The 20,206-nt window shown below is 38.8% G+C and overlaps 1 protein-coding gene across 1 annotated transcript in view; it reads left to right on the top strand.

Annotated features, from left to right (window-relative positions):
• Nucleotides 1-20,206, top strand: part of LOC150084839 (protein-L-isoaspartate(D-aspartate) O-methyltransferase-like) — a 128,247-nt gene that overhangs the window by 87,380 nt on the left and 20,661 nt on the right. Inside the window, exon 4 of the mRNA XM_090376642.1 lies at nucleotides 703-807. Coding sequence (XP_090232768.1) covers nucleotides 703-807 — 105 coding nt within the window. The remainder of the gene's footprint in view (nucleotides 1-702; nucleotides 808-20,206) is intronic.

Below are 20,206 nucleotides of genomic sequence, written 5' to 3'. Positions count from 1 at the left end.
GATTAGTGGTGTGTTGCATTTAAGTTAAGTTGCAGGGAATATGCATAATTTTTTTTTCTAAAAAAGCAGTGTTTAATTCTGTAAAGTTGCCATTTTTTCTTACTTCCTGCTCACCTGAGAGAGAGACATGGTTTCATTTTAAATAAAATATTACTAAACCATGTAGCAGGCCTCCGTAGCTGAGTGGTCGTGAGTAAGAGTGCAGTAGCACATGCTCTCTTTGAGTAAACCTGGGTTCAAGCCCCTGATGGTTGATCTGCCAACCCGCACTGGACCAGCGTGGCAGATTACGGTCCATTTCCCTCAGCATGAATTGTTGAGAAGGCTTCCATCATGCAGTGGGTTGATAACGGCTGCAGTTTACCTTTACCTTTTAAACAATGTATGTTAAACATTCCTATCTTGTTGTTTTTCTGATTAACTAATTCAATATTTCATTTAGTAGTTTGTGATAACATAACATTATCTCTTGAAAACATCACTTTAAGAAATGGTGTGAAAGCATAGCCATTATACTAGATTCATCATCCATAATGTTCCATAATGTTCTATAATGTTTAATAGGCTAAAAAGCTGTAGAAAATGTAAAATTAAAAAAAAAAGCATGAATAACAAAGATAGCTATTGTAATGATATCCCTTTCATCACCATTTTTAATTGAAATAAAAAAAAAGTTCTTAAAATGTTGCATTTATTTTTCAGCATGCACATGCTTTAGAACTTTTGAAAGACCATCTTTATGAAGGGGCAAAAGCCTTAGATGTTGGTTCAGGTAGTGGCTACCTTACTGCATGTATGGCTCTTATGGTAAGTGAGTACATTATGAAATTATAAACCAGTTTATTATTTGTGATATTATGTATAATTAAAATATTTTTTGCTATACCTTCATAATTTATCATATATAATGATAATAATTGCGATCATAATTTAAAGGATATTTTTAAACCCCTTACTCATAGAGAAATTGTAATGTGATGGCATTTAATAAAATTATATGCCATCTTGTTTTTTGCACACAAAAGTGCTATCTTGGAGGAATTGATGGGCATCATCAAGAATTTCTGAAGTAACTCTGAAATGTTAATCTTGAATAGCTTTTAGCTGCATGGTTATTTAGCCTAGCTTTATAAACAACAAATTTTAACTTTTGTTAAAATGAATCCGAGGATGGTGTATTGAGACTTCAGGGAGGCTGTTTAATGGAATTAGCTTATTAAATGGGTACACGTTAGCATTAAATTAATAAAAGCAAAATAATATAAGGAAATGAGGATTATTTAGCATCAGGTTCAATAAGAGCTGTCAACTTTATTTCATTTGGGTGTCTGCTCAACTTTTCCTTAAATTTATATACACAAGTGTGATATAAAAAAAAAAAAAAAAAAGTTAAACTATTTTGCTAAAAAAAATTAAGCCACATACAACATTTTTTAAATGGTTACTTTAAGTGTGTTTCTCCTGATTATATGCTATTGTCCAGATATACCTGCCACTTTTGGAAGCGTTGCTTTGAAGTCCAGTATTGAGCCAGTTGAGTTTCATCTTCACAAAAACATTGTGTCAAGGTCAGATGAATATGGTGGGTAGGGTACTACAGGAATGATTTGTTTTTTAGCTAAAAATTCTTGAATGGAGAATATGATGTGCACAATAGCATTATTATGGTGAGGAAACTATCTACCATTTTAAAACAGCTGGCAGAGTTTTCTCTTCTAATATTTTTCCTTAGTTGAATCAGAACCCCTTTATAATAGGTCTGGTTTACCATTCTAAACAAATCGAACAACCAACAAAATCTTGAATATAGAAAACTACAAGCAACATTGTTTTCACATTTGACCAAACACAGATTGATGGTTTTTTTTTTTTTTTTATGAGGAGAGTTTGTGATTTCTTCTTGGAGATAATTGGAATTTTGTTTCTGGTGGTCATCCATGTATCCTCACCACTGATAGTGCAGTTGATGAAATTATACTCCATTTTCACCCTTCAGTGCTTTTCACAGTTTGACAGTGAATCTTATGGTCATTATTCAACAGCCTTGGAAAAAATTTTGCTGATACTCAATGCATGCTAAGTTTTTTGCCCAAAATGGGTGGAATGATTCAGAAGAGATTCTCAGTTCATCTGCAATTTCTCAGATGGTAGATGCTGATAAAGCACCTAGAAATCTCTCAAGTTATTGGAAAATATGGCAACAGGGAAGGACCTTTTAAGGAGAACAAAGTTTATACAATAAAACTTCCCATTAGTGGGCACCTCTGAATAACAGAAATTTCTTAATGCACTGGCAGAATACTTATTTTCTTGTAGGACATATAAGGGGTGTTTGAAAATTTTATAGTCAGAGTATAAAATATAAGTGTAAATACACCATAGCGAACTCATAATGAAAAACTACATTAGTAGTGTAAAGGCATCGATTTAATTGTATCTCGTGTTGTGACTACCTTCACGAGTTACTATGTGTTGCACTACCTTGAATAAGTAACGCTTCACTAATAAAGACTGGTTACTTATTCTCAGTGGGCACCACCCAGACGGCACAGTTTCAAGGCTTGTTGGCCTATCCTCAGTGGGTGGGTAGGTACCCTGGTGTTACAATCATGCCAACCCCGTTGTGAAGTTATTTCACAATATGAGAGATGCCAAAAGGTGTGCAAGATAATACTTAAATAAAATATAAATTCTCAAGGCATAATCGAGGCCACGTTATGTCAAGGATCTGGTATATTCTTACCATGTGTACGCCATATCCAAATATTTCATTACTTCATACAGCATGTCCCCCCCCCCCACACACACTTTGTCTTACTATTGAATACACCATGAATTGTCAAACTAATAGAGTAAGCTTATCTGCGGAAAGATCTAAACCTCCCAAGCACTTCCTAGTTCATTTCACAAATATACGTGGTCTCAGTTCTAATCTCGACGATGTCCATTTCCACTTGCAGTCTGCCAAACCCCACGTATGTACTTTTTTTTGACAGAATCTCAGTGATCGGTTGATTCAACCACTGCTCATCTCAGTTGCCCAAATTATTCGCTGTATGATTCCTTTTGCCTCAAAGGTGGTACTTGTGCATATGTTTGTTGCGATATTCCCTGTCAGAGACTTGGTAATTTGGAATCTCCTCTTTTTGTTTTCTCTGGCTTAAAATCTCTCTATCTCATTGTGTCAAATTCATCTGTTGTCTCTACTGTTCTCCCAGCTCCACTAAGAACTGGGAGCTCTGACTTTCTCTCTTTGCAACTTGACTTTCTCCAGTCCAACTTTCCTAACAGTGAGGTAATTTTTCTTGGTGATTTTAATGTTCACAACTTCAGCTGGCTTCCGTTTTCTAGTCACACCGACCGAGCTGGTTGAGATGCTGAGGCTTTTGAAATTACTAATGACCTTGCACAGATTGTTCATTCACCTACAAGGATACTGGACTATCCTAACCGTACAGCCAACATGCTTGATCTTTTTCTCACAAACAACTCTTGACCTGGGTGCCAAGCGATTGTGACTAAGCAGGGCTGTACAGGGCAAGAAAGGAAAGCCACCTTCCTTTTTCTGATAGTTCTATTACTATCCTGATGTGATAGTTCTATCACACCAGGCACTGCTCCTGCCTCCCCACATCTGGGCCAGTAACCTGGGTGGTAAAAACAAACCCCCAGGGCGAAAAGGAGCCATAATGGATATAAGTAATTATCCATCTTTAGAGCTCTCGAGCTCAAGATCAGAAATTCCTGACAATGACCATGACTCCAATCGTCCGAAGCGACTACAGACGGAAAATCAGAATAAAGACGTGCCGGCATTTCTTATAATGCACTCATTATCCATGCAACCTGTTGGCAAACTATCGCCTTTTTTAATTCAAAAATGTTTAGAATCAGTTTGTGGATCTCCTTAAATGGTTAAACGTCTCCAATCTGGAGACCTAATTGAAACTGCTAAGACAACTCATTCAGAGAAGCTGTTAAAATTAACAGTATTCCAGTGTCAGTTATGCCCCATAACACTCTGAACACCTCAAAAGGCATTATCAGCAAATGGGACTTACTCTCCGTCTCTGAAGAAGAGATAATACAAGAACTGAGGGAACAAAAAGTGACTCATGCATGGAGAATAATGACCAAAAAAGATGGCAACCTGCTAACAACAATGTCCATCATTTTGACATTTAGTACTCAGACTCTTCCATCTTCTGTTAAAGCCGGTTATTTAAACTGCAAGATTTAGCCATACATCCCAAATCCCATTCGCTGCTTTAAGTGCCACAGAAGTATGACCATTCTCAGATGGCATGCCAAGGCAATGCTGTGTCTCCTATTTCTGGCTCTTAAGGAGCATTCCCAAGGAGACTGTACAGTTTCCACTCCTACTTGCCCAAACTGTAAAGGAAGCCATCCTGCATTTTCTAAAGCATGTGACTTTTTGGGGGAAAAAAAAAAAAAAAAAAAAATCCAGAAATATAAAGTGGAGCACAAAGTCACATACCCGGAAGCAAGGAAGCAAATACTGTTAATCATGCCTAGCCGATCATACGTGTTGGTCACTGAAAACAGCCAGTCAGCTGCAACTAAAACAGATGTTTCCATTGACCAAACATTTCCTTTGCTACCTGGGCCAAAACTGTGCTAATGTGCAATAAGAAATCTACAGTCAATGAAACCAGCAACACTCCAATCAGTATCCCAACTGATGCTATCTCAACACCACCAAATACGGAGGATGCAGAAAGGTCAGGGAATGACCACCGCATATCCCTGGAGCAATGTGGCCTTAGTTGCTAATGCTCCTAAATAACAACAACAAGAGCTATCTCAACCGTGCCCGAAACAACAAAATCTGTTAGTGTTGAAAACCAGAAGAAAGTGAAACTACACTATAGCAACATGGAAATGGAGGTTCAGTCTGAAGATGAAGACACAGTACTAGAATTATATGCCAATGATACCTTGGACACAGGATGCCCAACCTTTCCCAGAAATGAAAAATCAAAACAAAGCAGACAGGAACCCCAGAAAAAACAGTCAGATCAATCTTCCTCAAACAAATACAACCAATGAACAAATTCCTACAATGGAACTGTAGAGGATTACACGGTAATTTTAATGACCTCAGAGACTACCACCAAAAGTCTCTCTTAGATTCAAAAATTACACCATGTTTAGGTGAGACAGAGATTCTGACAGTCCTGCTTGTGGAGGGGTAGCTGTTCTTGTAAAATCTATTATACTGTCAAGACCTCTCCAACTACAAACCTCCTTAGAAGTAGTAGCAGTCGGATGGCAATGGGAATATCGTTAATCCTTGCATCCATTTATATCTCACCGAATCATCCTTGCTACCAGACTGAACTTGACAATCTAATCGCACAACTGCCACCTCCTGTCTGTTTATTCGGTGATTTCAACGGCCATCATCCATTGTGGGGATCTTCCACCATGAATAGGAGAGGCCAATTAATCGAAACATTCCTGGATAACCATAACCTGACTCTGCTAAATTCTGGCTCTCCAACTCATGTCCAACTACCTACAGGTACTACCTCAGTCATAGACTTATCCATCTGTTCACCATCTCTTTTTGCAAGCATGGAATGGTTAGTGCTGAATGATCCATTCCACAGTGACCATTTTCCTATTATTAGTTCAATTCAAACACAGGTCATGTCATGTCCTAAAGGCCGTACTTCTTGAAACTTTCATAAAGCAGACGGGGAAAACTACTCAACTTGTGTCCTACTCGACACTCAATATGTTAAACAACAACATATTGATGATGTAACTAGCCACATTACCAGCCAAATCCTATCTGCATCAGAAATTTCCATTCTAAAATCAGACCAGTGCAAGTGCGTACACAAAAATCAGTGGTGGAATGTGGATTGCTCCAAAGCAAAAGTAGAAAAAAACCGTGCATGGAACCAGATCCGCAAATGCCCAACTACCACCAATCTAATTTTTTACAAAAAACTCAGAGCAAAAGCAAGGCAAATTAGGAAGAAAGCAAAACGTGACTCCTGGATTAACTTCGCATCAACTATTAACAAAAATACTGACACTCGAATTATATGGAAAAAAATACAAGCTCTAAATGGGAAATTTCTACCACAGTAATCTCCAATAATACAATGGAATGGGCAGGACCTCCTCTTCTACTGACATTGCAAATGCTGTAGCAGAATCTTTTTATAACATTTCTGCTTCTTCCTCTTATGTGACCTTTCAACGCATTAAAACTGATGCAGAACGTCATAAATTTAATTTTTCAACTAGACTCTCACTTCCATATAACCAGCCTTTTACTATAGCTGAACTCAAAGAATCCTTGAGTAAATCTCCAAATAGTGCAGGTGCCTCCGTAGCCAGGTGGGCAGGAGCAGCAGTGCATAGCACACGCTTCTTGATTAGACCGGGTTCGAGCCTGTGACCACCAAATACGGAGGATGCGGAAAGGTCAGGAAATGACCACCGCATATCCCCGGAGCAATATGGCCTTAGTTGCTAATGCTCCTAAAAACCAAATAGTGCAGCAGGACCAGACTTCATTCACTACAGTATGCTGAAGCATCTATGTGAAGCTGATCTCTACATATTATTACTCTTTTATAACCAGATCTTCTCAGAAAATACATATCCTCTCTCATGGCGTCATTCCTATATTTGTGCTATTCCAAAACCAGGTAAAGATCCTTCTCTAGTTGAGAATTGCAGACCAATATTGTTGACAAGCTGTTTGGGCAAAATCTTTGAAAGGATGGTGCATAAGAGGCTCACCTGTGTTCCAGATTCCCAAAATATTCTTTCTGATCACCAATATGACTTCCTTAAAAACAGATCTACCCTAGATTTACTACTTAAAATTGAATCTAACTATGTAATGCTTTTGTCATGAGGCAACATCTAGTGATGGTGAACCTAGGTGTTATGGTATTATTAAAGATCTACATCAGTTGGGGGTTCAAAGGCTACCTTCCTCAAATCATCCAGAACTTTTTAAGGTCATGCACCTTTCAAGTCCAATATCAAAACATGCTGTCAACATCTCACATTTAAGAAGAGGGTTTCCCACAGGGTTTCATCCTGAGTGCTACCCTATTTGCGATTCGGGTCAACAACATATTGGGAGAACTTCCAAAAAACCATCCAAATATACATGTATGCAGATGACCTTACCATATCCTGCCAGTCACAAAGTATGAATACTGTTGAAAGACAGTTACAAATTGCTCTTGCCTGAATAGAATCGTGAACCTTGCGTAATGGATACTGTCTTGCTGAGCAGAAATCCACCACTACTCACTTTTGCAAATTATGGTCATTGCATCCTGATCCTGGTGCCTCCATAGCCAGGTGGGCAGGAACAGCAGTGCGTAGCACATGATTAGACCGGGGTTTGAGCCCGTGACCACCAAATACGGAGGATGCGGAAAGGTCAGGGAATGACCACCGCATATCCCTGGAGCAATATGACCTTAGTTGCTAATGCTCCTAAAAACCAAATAACAAACAAGCATCCCGATCCTGAGCTAAAGATCAATAACATTTCAATTCCTCTTGTTCACACTGTCCGTGTTCTTGGCCTAATACTGGATAGGAAACTGAACTTTCAAACACATGTGGCGTATCTTCGAACTATCTGTTTGAAAAAGTTGAATATTCTCCGGTGTGTGTCATCCATGTCGTGGGGTGCTGCTCAACATACCATGATCCATCTTTATCGAGCTCTCATGAGATCCCGTTTAGACTATGGCTATCCATTGCATGACTCTGCGAGAAAAACTACTTTAGAGCGATTGAATACGATCCAGCACAGTGCACTGAGAGTTTCTCTAGGGGCTTTCAGAACCTCCCCATTTCAGAGCCTTTATATCGAAGCTCGTGAACCTTTACATCTTCAGAGGAAAACATTATTTTTGATGTATGCTGCAAAAATTCAGTCTACCTTCCCACCATAATTGGAGATGTCTGTACAATACCGAATGGGAGTCATTTTACAACAGTAAGCCAAATGAAAACCGACCTGCTCCATTTAGACTTAAAGAACTGACTCAAGCATGGAATATAGAAATCAGCAATATATTTCAGGACGTGACACCTCCTGATTCGCCTTGGACAAATATTTCTGCAAATTACGACTGTTTTCAGCAGTGGGGGAAGAACACCTTGTTCCCCTCCAGTATTGCACAATTACATGAAACTCACTCTTCTAACTCGGAAGCCTGTAAAATCTATACGGATGATCAAAAACTGAGACCTAAGTAGGCACTGCGGCAGTCTTCCCTTCATTCACCATTTCTGTTTCATTACCATTATAATGCAGTATCTTTATGCTATAAACTTAGCTCTTCATCAGATTACTGAACTTTTAATTAGGCCTGCTTTAATATACACTGACTCACTCAGTGCTGTCACTGCTATAACTAGTAGTAACAACTCCTCTCACTCTATAATAAAACATATACATTCCAAGTTACTTCCTTGTAATGAGTCAAACCAAACTGTGACATTCTGCTGGATCCCAGGACATTCTGGGATAGCTGGCAATGAAAGAGCAAATCTTCCAACCAAACAACCAGAAACTACTATTTCTCAAACCTTTCAAGTTCCATATACAGATTACAAACACATCATCCGTAAAGCATGTTATAATAGTTGGTCATTAATCTGGAGAGGTTATCCAGGAAACAAACTCTACCAAATAAAACCAAAATCAAAGCTGTGGCTCTCCAGCTTCTGAAAAAACAGGCATGATGAAATAATTTTAGGAAGGCTAAGGATTGGGCATACTTACCTCACTCACCTGTATCTATTAATGAATAACAGTGCTCCCCAATGCTCATCATATCATGTACAACTGACTGTTTGTCATTTATTAGTAGACTGACCCCAGTTTCTAAATATCCGTTCAAACACCTTTAAATCATTTGCTAAATCAGTCATCATTATCATTACTGCAGATTCTCGGAGATGATCCTAATAAAACAGAACTTTTTACCTTCCTAAACTGTATAGGTATATATCATAAAATATAACACCTATTTCAATAAATTTAGTATTTCGTACTAACCATTTGAAAGACACAATATGGCCCTGGCAGCCTATGTGTCGTAAAACTCCAGCACAACAACAACAAACAACCCTTCTAAGTACACAGTTGAAGTGAGTGGTCCTTTAGGCAATTCAGATCACAACTTGGTGATTGTCTCTTCTCCAGTGGAGCCTTTATCTCATGGCTATTCCCAACCTCTTGTTGTTTGGCATTACAAGAATGCAAAATGGGATGACCTGCGAGATTTCTTTTCTTTTCCTTGATCAGACTACTGTTTCAAAACTTCTGATGTCAAAATTTGCTCAGATCTTGTCAGTGAAATTATTCTTGTAGGAATAGAATCCTTTATCCCACACTACACTTTAAAATCTCATCCTTTATCTAAACCTTGGTTTTACAATAAATGTGCTAAGGCTGTTCAGGAGAAGAATGCTGCATATCGTAATTGGCTTGTTTCCAATTCTTCAGTTTCATTTTCTGCCTACACCAAAGCTCGCAACAATTGTAAGGCAGTTATTAATAAGTCCAAACTAGATTTTGAACAGGCTAAGAGAAGAAAACTTGCTTCTTGCCCTAATGGTAGCCGAGCATTCTGGTCTCTTGCCAAAGCTATTGGCTGCAACTTTTGCCCATCCCTGCTCCCACCTCTGTCAAAACCAGATGGTTCTATTATCACTTCGGCCAAGGATAAAGTTGACCTGCTATAATCCCATTTTTCTTCCAACTGGTGTATTAATGATCTTGGTAAAACACCTCCCACCATTCCAAACTCGCTCCATTCAATGCCTCCTGTGGTCTTCCGTCAAAAGGATGTCAGAAGGATTTTGACTACTCTTGATGCTAAGAAAGCTCCAGGTCCTGATGGTATTTCTCCACTTGTTCTCAAAACCTGTGCTCCTGAACATACTTCTGTTCTTTGCCACCTTTTTTCACTTTCTAATTCCAAAGGTGTTTTTCCTTCTGCTTGGAAATTTGCTCATATCCAGCCAGTTCCTAAAAAGGGTGACAAATCCCACCCATCCAATTATCGTCCCATTGCAGTTACTTCTACTCTTTCTAAAGTAATGGAGAAATCAGTTAACTGCCAAATCTTAAACTACCCAGAAATCTTCCATCTGATCAATGATTGCTAGTATGGATTCCGTCAGTGTCGATCCACTGGTGATATTCTGGCTTATGTTACCCATTTATGGACAAATTCAATGGAAAGTTTGGTGAAACACAAGCAGTTGCTCTTGACATCTCAAAGGCTTTCGATCGTGTTTGGCATAAAGGTCTTCTAAACAAGCTTCCATCTTATGGTTTGCCAACTGTTTTTTGTAATTGGTTATTCAGTTTTCTCTCTGATCGCTCACTGAGGGTGATGGTAGATGGCTCTGTCTTCTAACTTCTCCGCTAATGCTGGTGTCCCCCACGGTTCAATTCTCTCCCACGGTCTTTTCCTCTTGTATATTAATGACCTTCTTCCATTGACTGGAAATCCTATCCATAGTTTTGCTGATGATAGCACATTGCCTTCCACTTTCCATTTTGAGAAACCTTGCCATGCTCAATCAGCTTCAACTTCTCGAATATCCGCTACCAATTCCTTAAATGCCGATCTCCAGGTAATTCTCCAGTGGGGCAAAGACAACTTAGTTGATTTAAATCCTTCTAAAACTCAGTCTTGTCTTATATCTCCCAAAAAGGATTCTTCTGCTCCCATGCTTATCTTTGGTGACACTCTGATTTCTAGGCAAGTTGTTATCTCTTTTGGGGATTGCCCTGACTTCTAATCTCTCTCTCTTGACACAAGCACATTACAAATATTGCTTCCTCTGCATCTAAAAAACTGTTTTCTCTTTCACTCTCGGTGTTATTTTTCATCCAAACAGCTGCTCACTCTGTATAAATCTCAAATCTGCCATATCATGGAATATTGTTCCCACATCTGGGGTGGTGCCCCCAAAACCTCTCTCAGGCTTTTAGATTCCATTCAGAAGAGAGCAGTTAGGTTAATAATGACTCTTCTCTCACAGTCTCTCTCCACTCGCTGTCTCATAGACACTGTTTCTGCTGCATGCCTTTTCTACAGATACTTCCATGGGCACTGTTCTTCTGAATTGGCTTCTATAATTCCCACTTTCTCTTTCAAAACAGTTTGAACACATGCCACCACCAGCCAACATCTGTTTACTGTCCAACTTTCAACTCGCAGAACTAACTTTTCATCTTCCTTGTTTATTCATTCAACTGCCATTTTCTGGAACAACCTTCCTTCATATGTTTTTCCTGAAAATTACAGTCTACAGAAGTTCAAGTCTAATATCAACAAATATCTTCTCTCTTCTTCACAACCTCCAACACAAGCATGGTACTAAAATACTATAGGTTCTGATACCTCTCATGTTTGGGGTTTTCATAAAAAAAAAAAAAAAGTTATCAAAGTTGGGGAAAAAGAAACTTACTGTAGACTAAATCAGGCTTTCCAGCTTGTCTTTAGTTTGTAGTATCCTTTGCAAGTCTGGTTCTTTTGTGAAAATCTAATATCTTTAAAAAATAATAATAATTAACAATAAGTCAAATACAATAGATGTGTAAAAATTAAATAAAAATTCAATTGTAATAAAAAAAAAAATTAATGAAACATGTGAAGAATGTCTGGGAGCAAATCTTGAAAATCACTGTTTTAGACACTTCCGAAACTCAGATATCTCTTAATCTGTATATCAGTATATATTGAAAAAATTCTTTACACAGACTTTTTTCTACATTATTTTGCACCTTTTTCTTTAAAAAAAAAAAAAAAAAAAAAACATAACAAAGATCATAAAATCACCCCTTTCTCATATTAAACTTCTGACATGCTCTCATGAAACTGCAGTGTTCTGTGGGTCTAATTTGAAAACCCCCGTGGACTAAACTAAAAACTGAAACGAGTTAGTGATTTTTGTGTATGTAGGAATAGTGATGAAACTGTCAGCTTAAACCTGGAAATAAGCAGTGGAATATAAAAGCAAAAAGTGTGGGATGCCATTTAACACATTTGCTGCCAGTGATGTTAATATGCTTCTAATGGCACCCACGTGATGTACCATGATGTGCATATGCACTCATTCTTAAGTAGTTGATAAACAATTGCTATAAAGAGAAAGGCACATGAAATTAACAACTGCTTGATACTGGCATATTGAACACTGGGCTAATTTCAGCAACACTGTTATTTTTGTGTGTGTGCTGATATCCAGCAGTTATTAATTTCATAAGCCTTTACTTTTATTGATTGCTGATAAATGATCTCATGTGTATCATAGCATATCACTTTGACAGAAATTTATGCATCAGTGGCAGTGAATGGGCTAAATTTGTTTAAATGAAAGAAAAATTAATGAAAAAGACAAAATAGCTGTTTATAACACAGTTTTCAAGCTTGTTTTAGCCTGTTCAGCCCTAGTTAAAAGTAGTAGTACAGGTCAATCACTGGTAATCCGGTTCCACTGCTAATTCATACAAATTTCTGTGAATGTAATTTCAAATTTGCTGCAACCAAAACAGTAGCGGCAGTTGGTTGCAGCATCAGCTGTTGGCACGAACTTGTAAACACCAGAAAGCCATTCCCACTTGTTTTTCTTCATTTATTATTATAACCTGCTCACATTTAGCCCCAGCCATGGTTCCAATGCATAAAGGAAGTGCCTCTTGTGGTGTAAAGCGCAAACACCATACATTGTCCATAACAGATAAAGTTGAAGCCGACCGGGCTAGCTGGGTGGGTAAAGTGCCTGCTTGGCAACCCAAAGGTCGTGGGTTCGAATCCCGCCTTGGGCTTTGATCAGAGTACTGCAGAAACCTTGGGAGGTGCATTATGGCCACAGAAGCCAATGCCATAACAACTAACTAAAAAAAAAAAAAAAGAAAAAGAAAAAAAGTTGAACTTCTGAAAAAACTCGACAGCGGCGTGTCTGTGAGAAGTTTAACTCTGCTTAATTGTAAATTCCAGAAATTTCTCTCAGTTCCTCTTATCTTAGTAATTTTCTTTTAGCCATTCATTTTTAGATTTTTTTTTTACAACACACTTATACAAACTTGCGGAAAAACACAACACAATATGATAGATAATACAGCGCTAACGAACTTGTTTTCGCAAAATCTCTAACAATACTGACAAACTTATTGCGATGTTTGAGAGTTTATTTTATCGTAATCAGTTTTATTGCAGCGCTCGCCACGCGTGCAATAAACTAATCACAAACGACCTTCATATGTATGCCGTAATAGCATCACACGTATGTGGCTGACACGGCTTCTCAAGAAATAAAGTAACCAACATTTGTGGCCACGTTGGCCACAAACAGGTGTCTCAAAAATATTAGTACAAACATTTAGGGGAGGTAGGTAACAGCTAAAGGAATGTGAATCGCATAGGAACCCATAACCAGAAACGTCACTGTAAGGCGTTACACGGCGCTGTTCATCAGTTCGCGAGAGAGAAAATTTCTGGTTTACTCAGTAGTCGCTGCACGAAAAGCATGCATCGATATACGAACTGTGAGCTGGCAGACATGCACCTAATATATGGATTAGCAGAGGACCCACATGGTGTGTGCCCCCATGCAACACAACATCGCTTCCCAATAAATGTGTGGGCAGGTATGGTCGGTGACTGCTTAGTTGGCCCATACCTGTTACTATCCCGCATGAACTCCGCTAAATATTGGATCTTTCTTGAACTAGTTCTACCAGGGTTACTTGATGATGTTCCAGCAAATGTGACATGCAACATTTGGTTTCAACATGAAGGGGTGCCTGCCCATTATGGAAGGTGTGCTCGTGACCATTTGAACAGGCGTCTTGGGCGTCGATGGATTGGCCGTGGTGCACCCATTGCCTAGCTCCCACGCTCACCTGATTTATCGAGCCTTGATTTCTTTCTGTGGGAGGCCCTCAAATCTATTGTGTATGAATCGCCTGTGGAGACGGAAATGGATCTCGTGGCGAGACTAGTCTGCACTGCTGCTACTGTCAAAGAAACTCCCGGTGTGTTCGACCGTGTCCGCCAATCAATGCTGCGTCGGTGTCACGCATGCATCGCATCTCATGGTGGAACCTTCGAGCATCTGTTGTAACATTATGAAATGAATCCATCTCGTACTCCATTGTTAATATTATGTCAAATAAATGTTTGCCACTAATGTGTCATTTCTGCTTCTTGTGCCTCTGCTACTACTTTCCCGTGATGTTTCCGGTTATGGGTTCCTATGCGATTCACATTCCTTTAGATGTTACCTACCTCCCCTAAACGTTTGTACCAATATTTTTGAGACACCCTGTATATTCAACATAAAAAAATACTTTTTTTTTTTATATATTTTAAGCGAAAAAACGACAGCACTGACATTACAATATTTATTTTAGAATTATTAATCAAATTATTTCCTAAATATTTTTTGGGCCCGGGGGAATCTTTTTTCTTAAACTAGCTTGGCAGTCAACGTGTTAAAGGTAGAAGGAGGTGGTTAGCTGTTGGGTAAAATGTGTGAGCTAAAATAACCACCAGTGATCTGGCACCCCACAGGTCCCAACTCTGCTGGATTAGTGATGGTCGACCTGTAGTAGTAGTAGTAGTAGTAGTAATGGAGGCATGTGATGCAAGAAAGCAAGCGTTATGAGCTTATGTAGCATCAGCCAAAAAAAAAAACAAAAATTCACACATCCATTCCTTCTAAAATTTTTTCCAGTTCTTCCAATTTATTTAAGCTGTCAACTTCCACAACAACAGATGGAAGTTTGTTCCAGCAATTAACCACCCGCTGGCTAAAGGCAACTTTCCTCACATCTATTCTACAACTGTCTTTCCTCACATCTATTCTACAACTGTCTTTCCTCAATTTGAATTTATACTCTCAAGTTCGTAATCTGATCAAGGTGAAGAATCCCATCAAAATTCAGCGTGCTCAATCCATTCAAGGCCTTATACACCTCAATTAGATCACCTCACAGGTGCCTAGTCTCCAGCTACTGTAACTTGCAGAACTTAAGCTTTCTTGGTAAGAGGACCCCTTTGTTCCCCTCACCAATCTTGTTGCCCTTCTCTGTACTCATTCTAGCAACTCTACATCCTTTCTAAAATGAGGCCTCCAGACCTGTACACAGTACTCTAGGTGTAGCCCGACCATGGCCTTATGCAACGGGATAATCACCCTGTCCCTACTAGCAAAATACCTGTATATCATTGACAATACCCCATCCTGTCTGCATTGCACAGAAAACTTCATATCTGACTGCACAATTACTCCCAGATCTTTTTCACTTTCTACCACCCTAAGTGTAATACCACACAGTTGGTATGTTTCTCTGGGGTTACTTCTACCCATATGCAGTACTTTGCATTTGTCAACGTTAAACTTCAGTTGCCACTTCTCAGCCCATTTGCCCGAATTTTCTAGATCCTGTTGCAGTAGCACATTGCCGTTACTGTCATTAACAATCCTGCCAACCTTTTGTATCATCTGCAAACTTCGACATTAAGCCTGATATGCCTTCATCAGTATGACTGATAAATTTCAAAATAATAGTGGGCTCAACACGGAACCCTGGGTGACTCTACTAATAACATTATTCCCTGAAGAGCAGCGTAAATTGATTACCACTCTGTCTTCTCCCACTCAACTACCCTTTTATCCATTGTAGAAACTTACACTTAATACCACACTGCTCCAATTTGTACAGTAGTCTTCCATGCCCAACAGTGTCAAAAACTTTCCAGGTGGGCAGGAGCAGCAGTGCGTAGCACATGCTTCTTGATTAGACCGGGGTTTGAGCCCGTGACCACCAAATATGGAGGATGCAGAAAGGTCAGGGAATGACCACCGCATATCCCCGGAGCAATATGACCTTAGTTGCTAATGCTCCTAAAAACCAAATAACAAACATTGTTATTGTTTGTTTGTATGATATCATATACTTGGATTTCCTGAAATCCAAGTATATTATATCAAAATTATTTTTTGCATCCAGTTCTTTTATAACCACATTATAGTATCCAATAAAATTTGTCAGACAAGACTTTCCCTTAACAAACCTGTGCTGTGTCTGAATTATTACTGCAGTCTTGTCTAGATGATCCTGCAATGCATCTTTAACCAGTAACTCCATTATTTTCCCCCGAACAGAAGTTAAATTAAGATCACCCTTAGATTTCCTTTTGTGAATTGGGGATGCGTTTGCACATCTCCAGTTTGTAGCGACTTCCCCTGAGTCCACAGATGCTCTCATAATTATGGCTAAGGGTTTGCTTACTTCCTTTGCTGCTTCCTTTAATATAACTGGATAGATCCCATACACCCCAGGTGCCTTTCTTATGTTTAATTTCAACAGTTTCTTCTCCCCTTTGCTCTCGGTTATTACAAAATCATTAAGCTCCCTATTACAGTTTGATAAAATTCTGGCCTTTTCCTCCCTTAACTCCTCATGTGTGAATGTAGATGCAAAATACTCATTTTGTTTGTTAGCTACCTGAGCAGGATCATCAACAGGCAAACCATCTATCGATGGACCAATTAGATTCATCCCCTTCCTTTTAGAGGTTATATAAGTAAAGAAGTAGTTGCTGTTTTTCTTAGCATTCTTTGCAAAAGATTTCTCATAATCTGCCTTTGCTTGCCTAATCTCCTTTGTGACTTGATTGTAGACTAGCTTATATTTGCCATAGGCTTTTGTGTTACCTGTTAATTTATGTGTATTCCATGCATTTTTCTTCTCTGCCATGAGTCTCATTAGGGCATCCATTTTGGCCAAACCTTGAACAATATATCTTAATCGGTATGAAAAGCCTAGTAGCTTTCACGATTAGTTCCTTGAATTCTTCCCACTTAGAATTTGCTGTTGGTGACATCATCAGTTGGTCCCACTGTACAGAATTTAAAAACTGTCTGAGACCACTGTAGTCACCTTTACGGAAGCAAAAACCCTTCCCTGATGGTAATTATATCTTAAGTAAATCCCACATCAGTGCACTGTGATCACTGCCACCTAGTGGTTCCTTTACAGTAATACCCTGACTTACACGAACTCGGAGTTACGCGGTTCTTGATTTTTTCGTTTGGTGTATATCTAAAATTAGCTTACCAGTGATTTGGAAGTCAAATCATAAAGCTTGGGTGACAGCTTCCGTTTTTGAGGACTGGTTTGGTCACCACTTCATACCCGAAGTCAAACGTTATTGCAAGTCTAAACAGATTCCATTTAAAGTGATGCTTCTTATTGACAATGCACCCGGTCACCCTCCTGCCACCCTAATTAATTTCGACCCACATGTGAAAGTTGTGTTTTTGCCTCCAAACACAACCAGCTTGCTTCAACCGATGGACCAGGGAGTCATCAAAACATTCAAGGCTTACTACACGAGGCGTTCATTTGCACGTCTGAATGAAGCTATGAGACAAAATAGTGAGATATCTGTTAAAGACTTTTGGAAACAATTCAATGTTTTAGATGCTGTAAGAATCATTTATGAATCTTGGGATGAAATTCACAAAAAAAAGCATTGAATGGCATCTGGAAGAAACTTTGTTCATTTTTTTTCAAAAACGAGACGAAAACAACGCCAGAAACTGATCATGTCACTCATGTGATAGAAGAAGTTGTTAATCTTGCCAGGCAATTAGATTTGGAAGTCAATGGTGATGATGTCAACGAGCTGTTGGATTCACATAGTCAGGAGCTGACAATGAATGAGATGCGTGAGCAAAAAGTCACTGAAGTATCCGACACTTCAGACCCAGTTCCACCAGAAAAGCACATGACAATTGCAAGTTTGACAGAAGGTCTCAGCTCAATTGAAAAGGGCTTAGAAATTTTAGAACACATAGACTCCAACGAAGAACGCGTTATAGCTACAAAGCAAGGAATAAAAAAATTAACTTGCTACGAAGAAATTCTGCGTGAAAAAAAGAAGGCACTGTGTCATCAGAAGTATTTGTTAGATTTTATGAAGCCATCGACATCGAAATAACTTTTTTACGTAACTCATTTATTTTTTAATACATATTTTGTATTAATATGTAAAAATAACTGCAATTTTATTAAATATTTTTCTTCTAAACTAGTGTTTTTGTTAGTCCTTGGTCCCAATTAAACAAAACTTATATGTATTTGTATGCAAAGTTGTACCCCGACTTACGCGAATTCGACTTAAGCAATTTTCGTCGGACCCACCTATCGTGTAACTTCGGGGTATTACTGTATCTACAAATTCTTTATACACAAATAATTACTGCTGATAACCAGATCAAGGGTATTATCCTCTCTGGCTGCCTTTCGAACATTCTGCTGCAGAAAACAATCATCCAATAAATCCAGTCATTATATCTGGGAAGTTAAAATCCCACATTATAACACAATCTGATTTACTGGCCCATTCTATTTCTCTGTACAATTGTTTATTGTACCCATTAGAGTCAGGCCTATAACACGCTCCTACTCTTTTTTTTTTTTTTTTTTTTTTTCAACTTTCCCAGTGCTTATGTCACACCAAACTGATTGAATATTGTGCTGTCCATCCATGTCAACTGGATGCACTTCCTTAGATTTTGTTTTTCTTAATATTTTTTTTTTTTTTTTTTATGTAAACCCCAAACACGAGAGGTATTAGAACCTATAGTACTTAGTACTGTGCTTGGGTTGAAGGTTGAGAAGATATTTGTTGACATTGGACTTGAATTTCTATAGACTAATTTTCAGGAAATACGTATGAAAGAAGGTTGTTCCAGAAAACGGCAGTTGAATGAATAATGGGGGAAGATGAAAAGTTGGTTCTGTGAGTTTGAAGTTGGACACTAAATGGATGTTGGCTGGTGGCAGCACGTGTTCGGACTGTTTTTAAAGAGAGAGCGGGAATATAGAAGCCAGTTCAGAAGAACAGTGCCCGTGGAAGTATCTGTAGAAGAGGCATGCGGGAGAAACAGTACATCTGAGACAGCGAGTGGAGAGACTCTGTGAGAGATGAATCATTAATTAACCTAACTGCCCTCTTCTGAATGGAATCAAGAAGCCTGAGAGAGGTTTTGTGGGCACCACCCCAGATGTGGGAACAATATTCCATGATAGGGCAGATTTGAGATTTATACAGAGTGAGCAGCTGTTGGGAAGAAAAGTAACGCTAAGAGCGAAAGAGAAAACCAAGTTTTTTAGATGCAGAGGAAGCATTATTTGTAATGTGCTTGTGCCAAGAGAGATTAGAAGTCAGGGTAATCCCCAAAAGAGATATCATTTTGCCTAGAAATCGGGGTGTCACCAAAGATAAGCAAAGGAGCAGAACAATCCTTTTTGCGAGATATAAGACAAGACTGAGTTTTAGAAGGGTTGAAATCAACTAAGTTGTCTTTGCCCCACTGGAGAATTACCTGAAGATCGGCATTTAAAGAATTGGTAGCAGATTTTCGAGAAGTTGAAGCTGATTGAGCATTGCAAGGTTTCTCAAAATGGAAAGTGGAATGCAATGTGCTATCATCGGCAAAACTATGGATAGGATTTCCAGTCAATGGAAGGTCATTAATATACAAGAGGAAAAGAGTGGGGGAAAGAACTGAACCTTGGGGGACACCGGCATTAGTGGAGAAGTTAGAAGACAGTGCCATCTACCATCACCCTCATTGAGCGATCAGAGAGAAAACTGGATAACCAATTACAAAAAACAGTTGGCAAACCATAAGACGGAAGGTTGTTTAGAAGACCTTTATGCCAAACACTATCGAAAGCCTTTGAGATGTCAATAGTAACTACTTGTGTTTCACCGAACCTTTCCATTGAAATATTCCATAAATGGGTAACATAAGCCAGAATATCACCAGTGGATCGACACTGACGGAATCCATACTGGAAATCATTGATCAGAAGGAAGGTTTCTAGGTAGTTTAAGAGTTGGCGGTTAATTGATTTCTCCATTACTTTAGAAAGAGTACAAGTAATTGCAATGGGATGATAATTGGATGGGAGGGATTTGTCACCCTTTTTAGGAACTGGCTGGATATGAGCAAATTTCCAAGCAGAAGGAAAAACACCTTTGGAATAAGAAAGTGAAAAAAGGCGGTAAAGAATCGAATTAAGTTCAGGAGCACAGGTTTTGAGAACAAGTGGAGAAATACCATCAGGGTCTGGAGCTTTCTTAGC

Source organism: Mastigoproctus giganteus, chromosome 6 (genome assembly GCF_048544385.1).
Source record: "Mastigoproctus giganteus isolate SK-2022 chromosome 6, ASM4854438v1, whole genome shotgun sequence".
Lineage (NCBI taxonomy): Eukaryota > Metazoa > Arthropoda > Arachnida > Uropygi > Thelyphonidae > Mastigoproctus > Mastigoproctus giganteus.
This window is presented reverse-complemented; position numbering and strand designations above follow the sequence as displayed.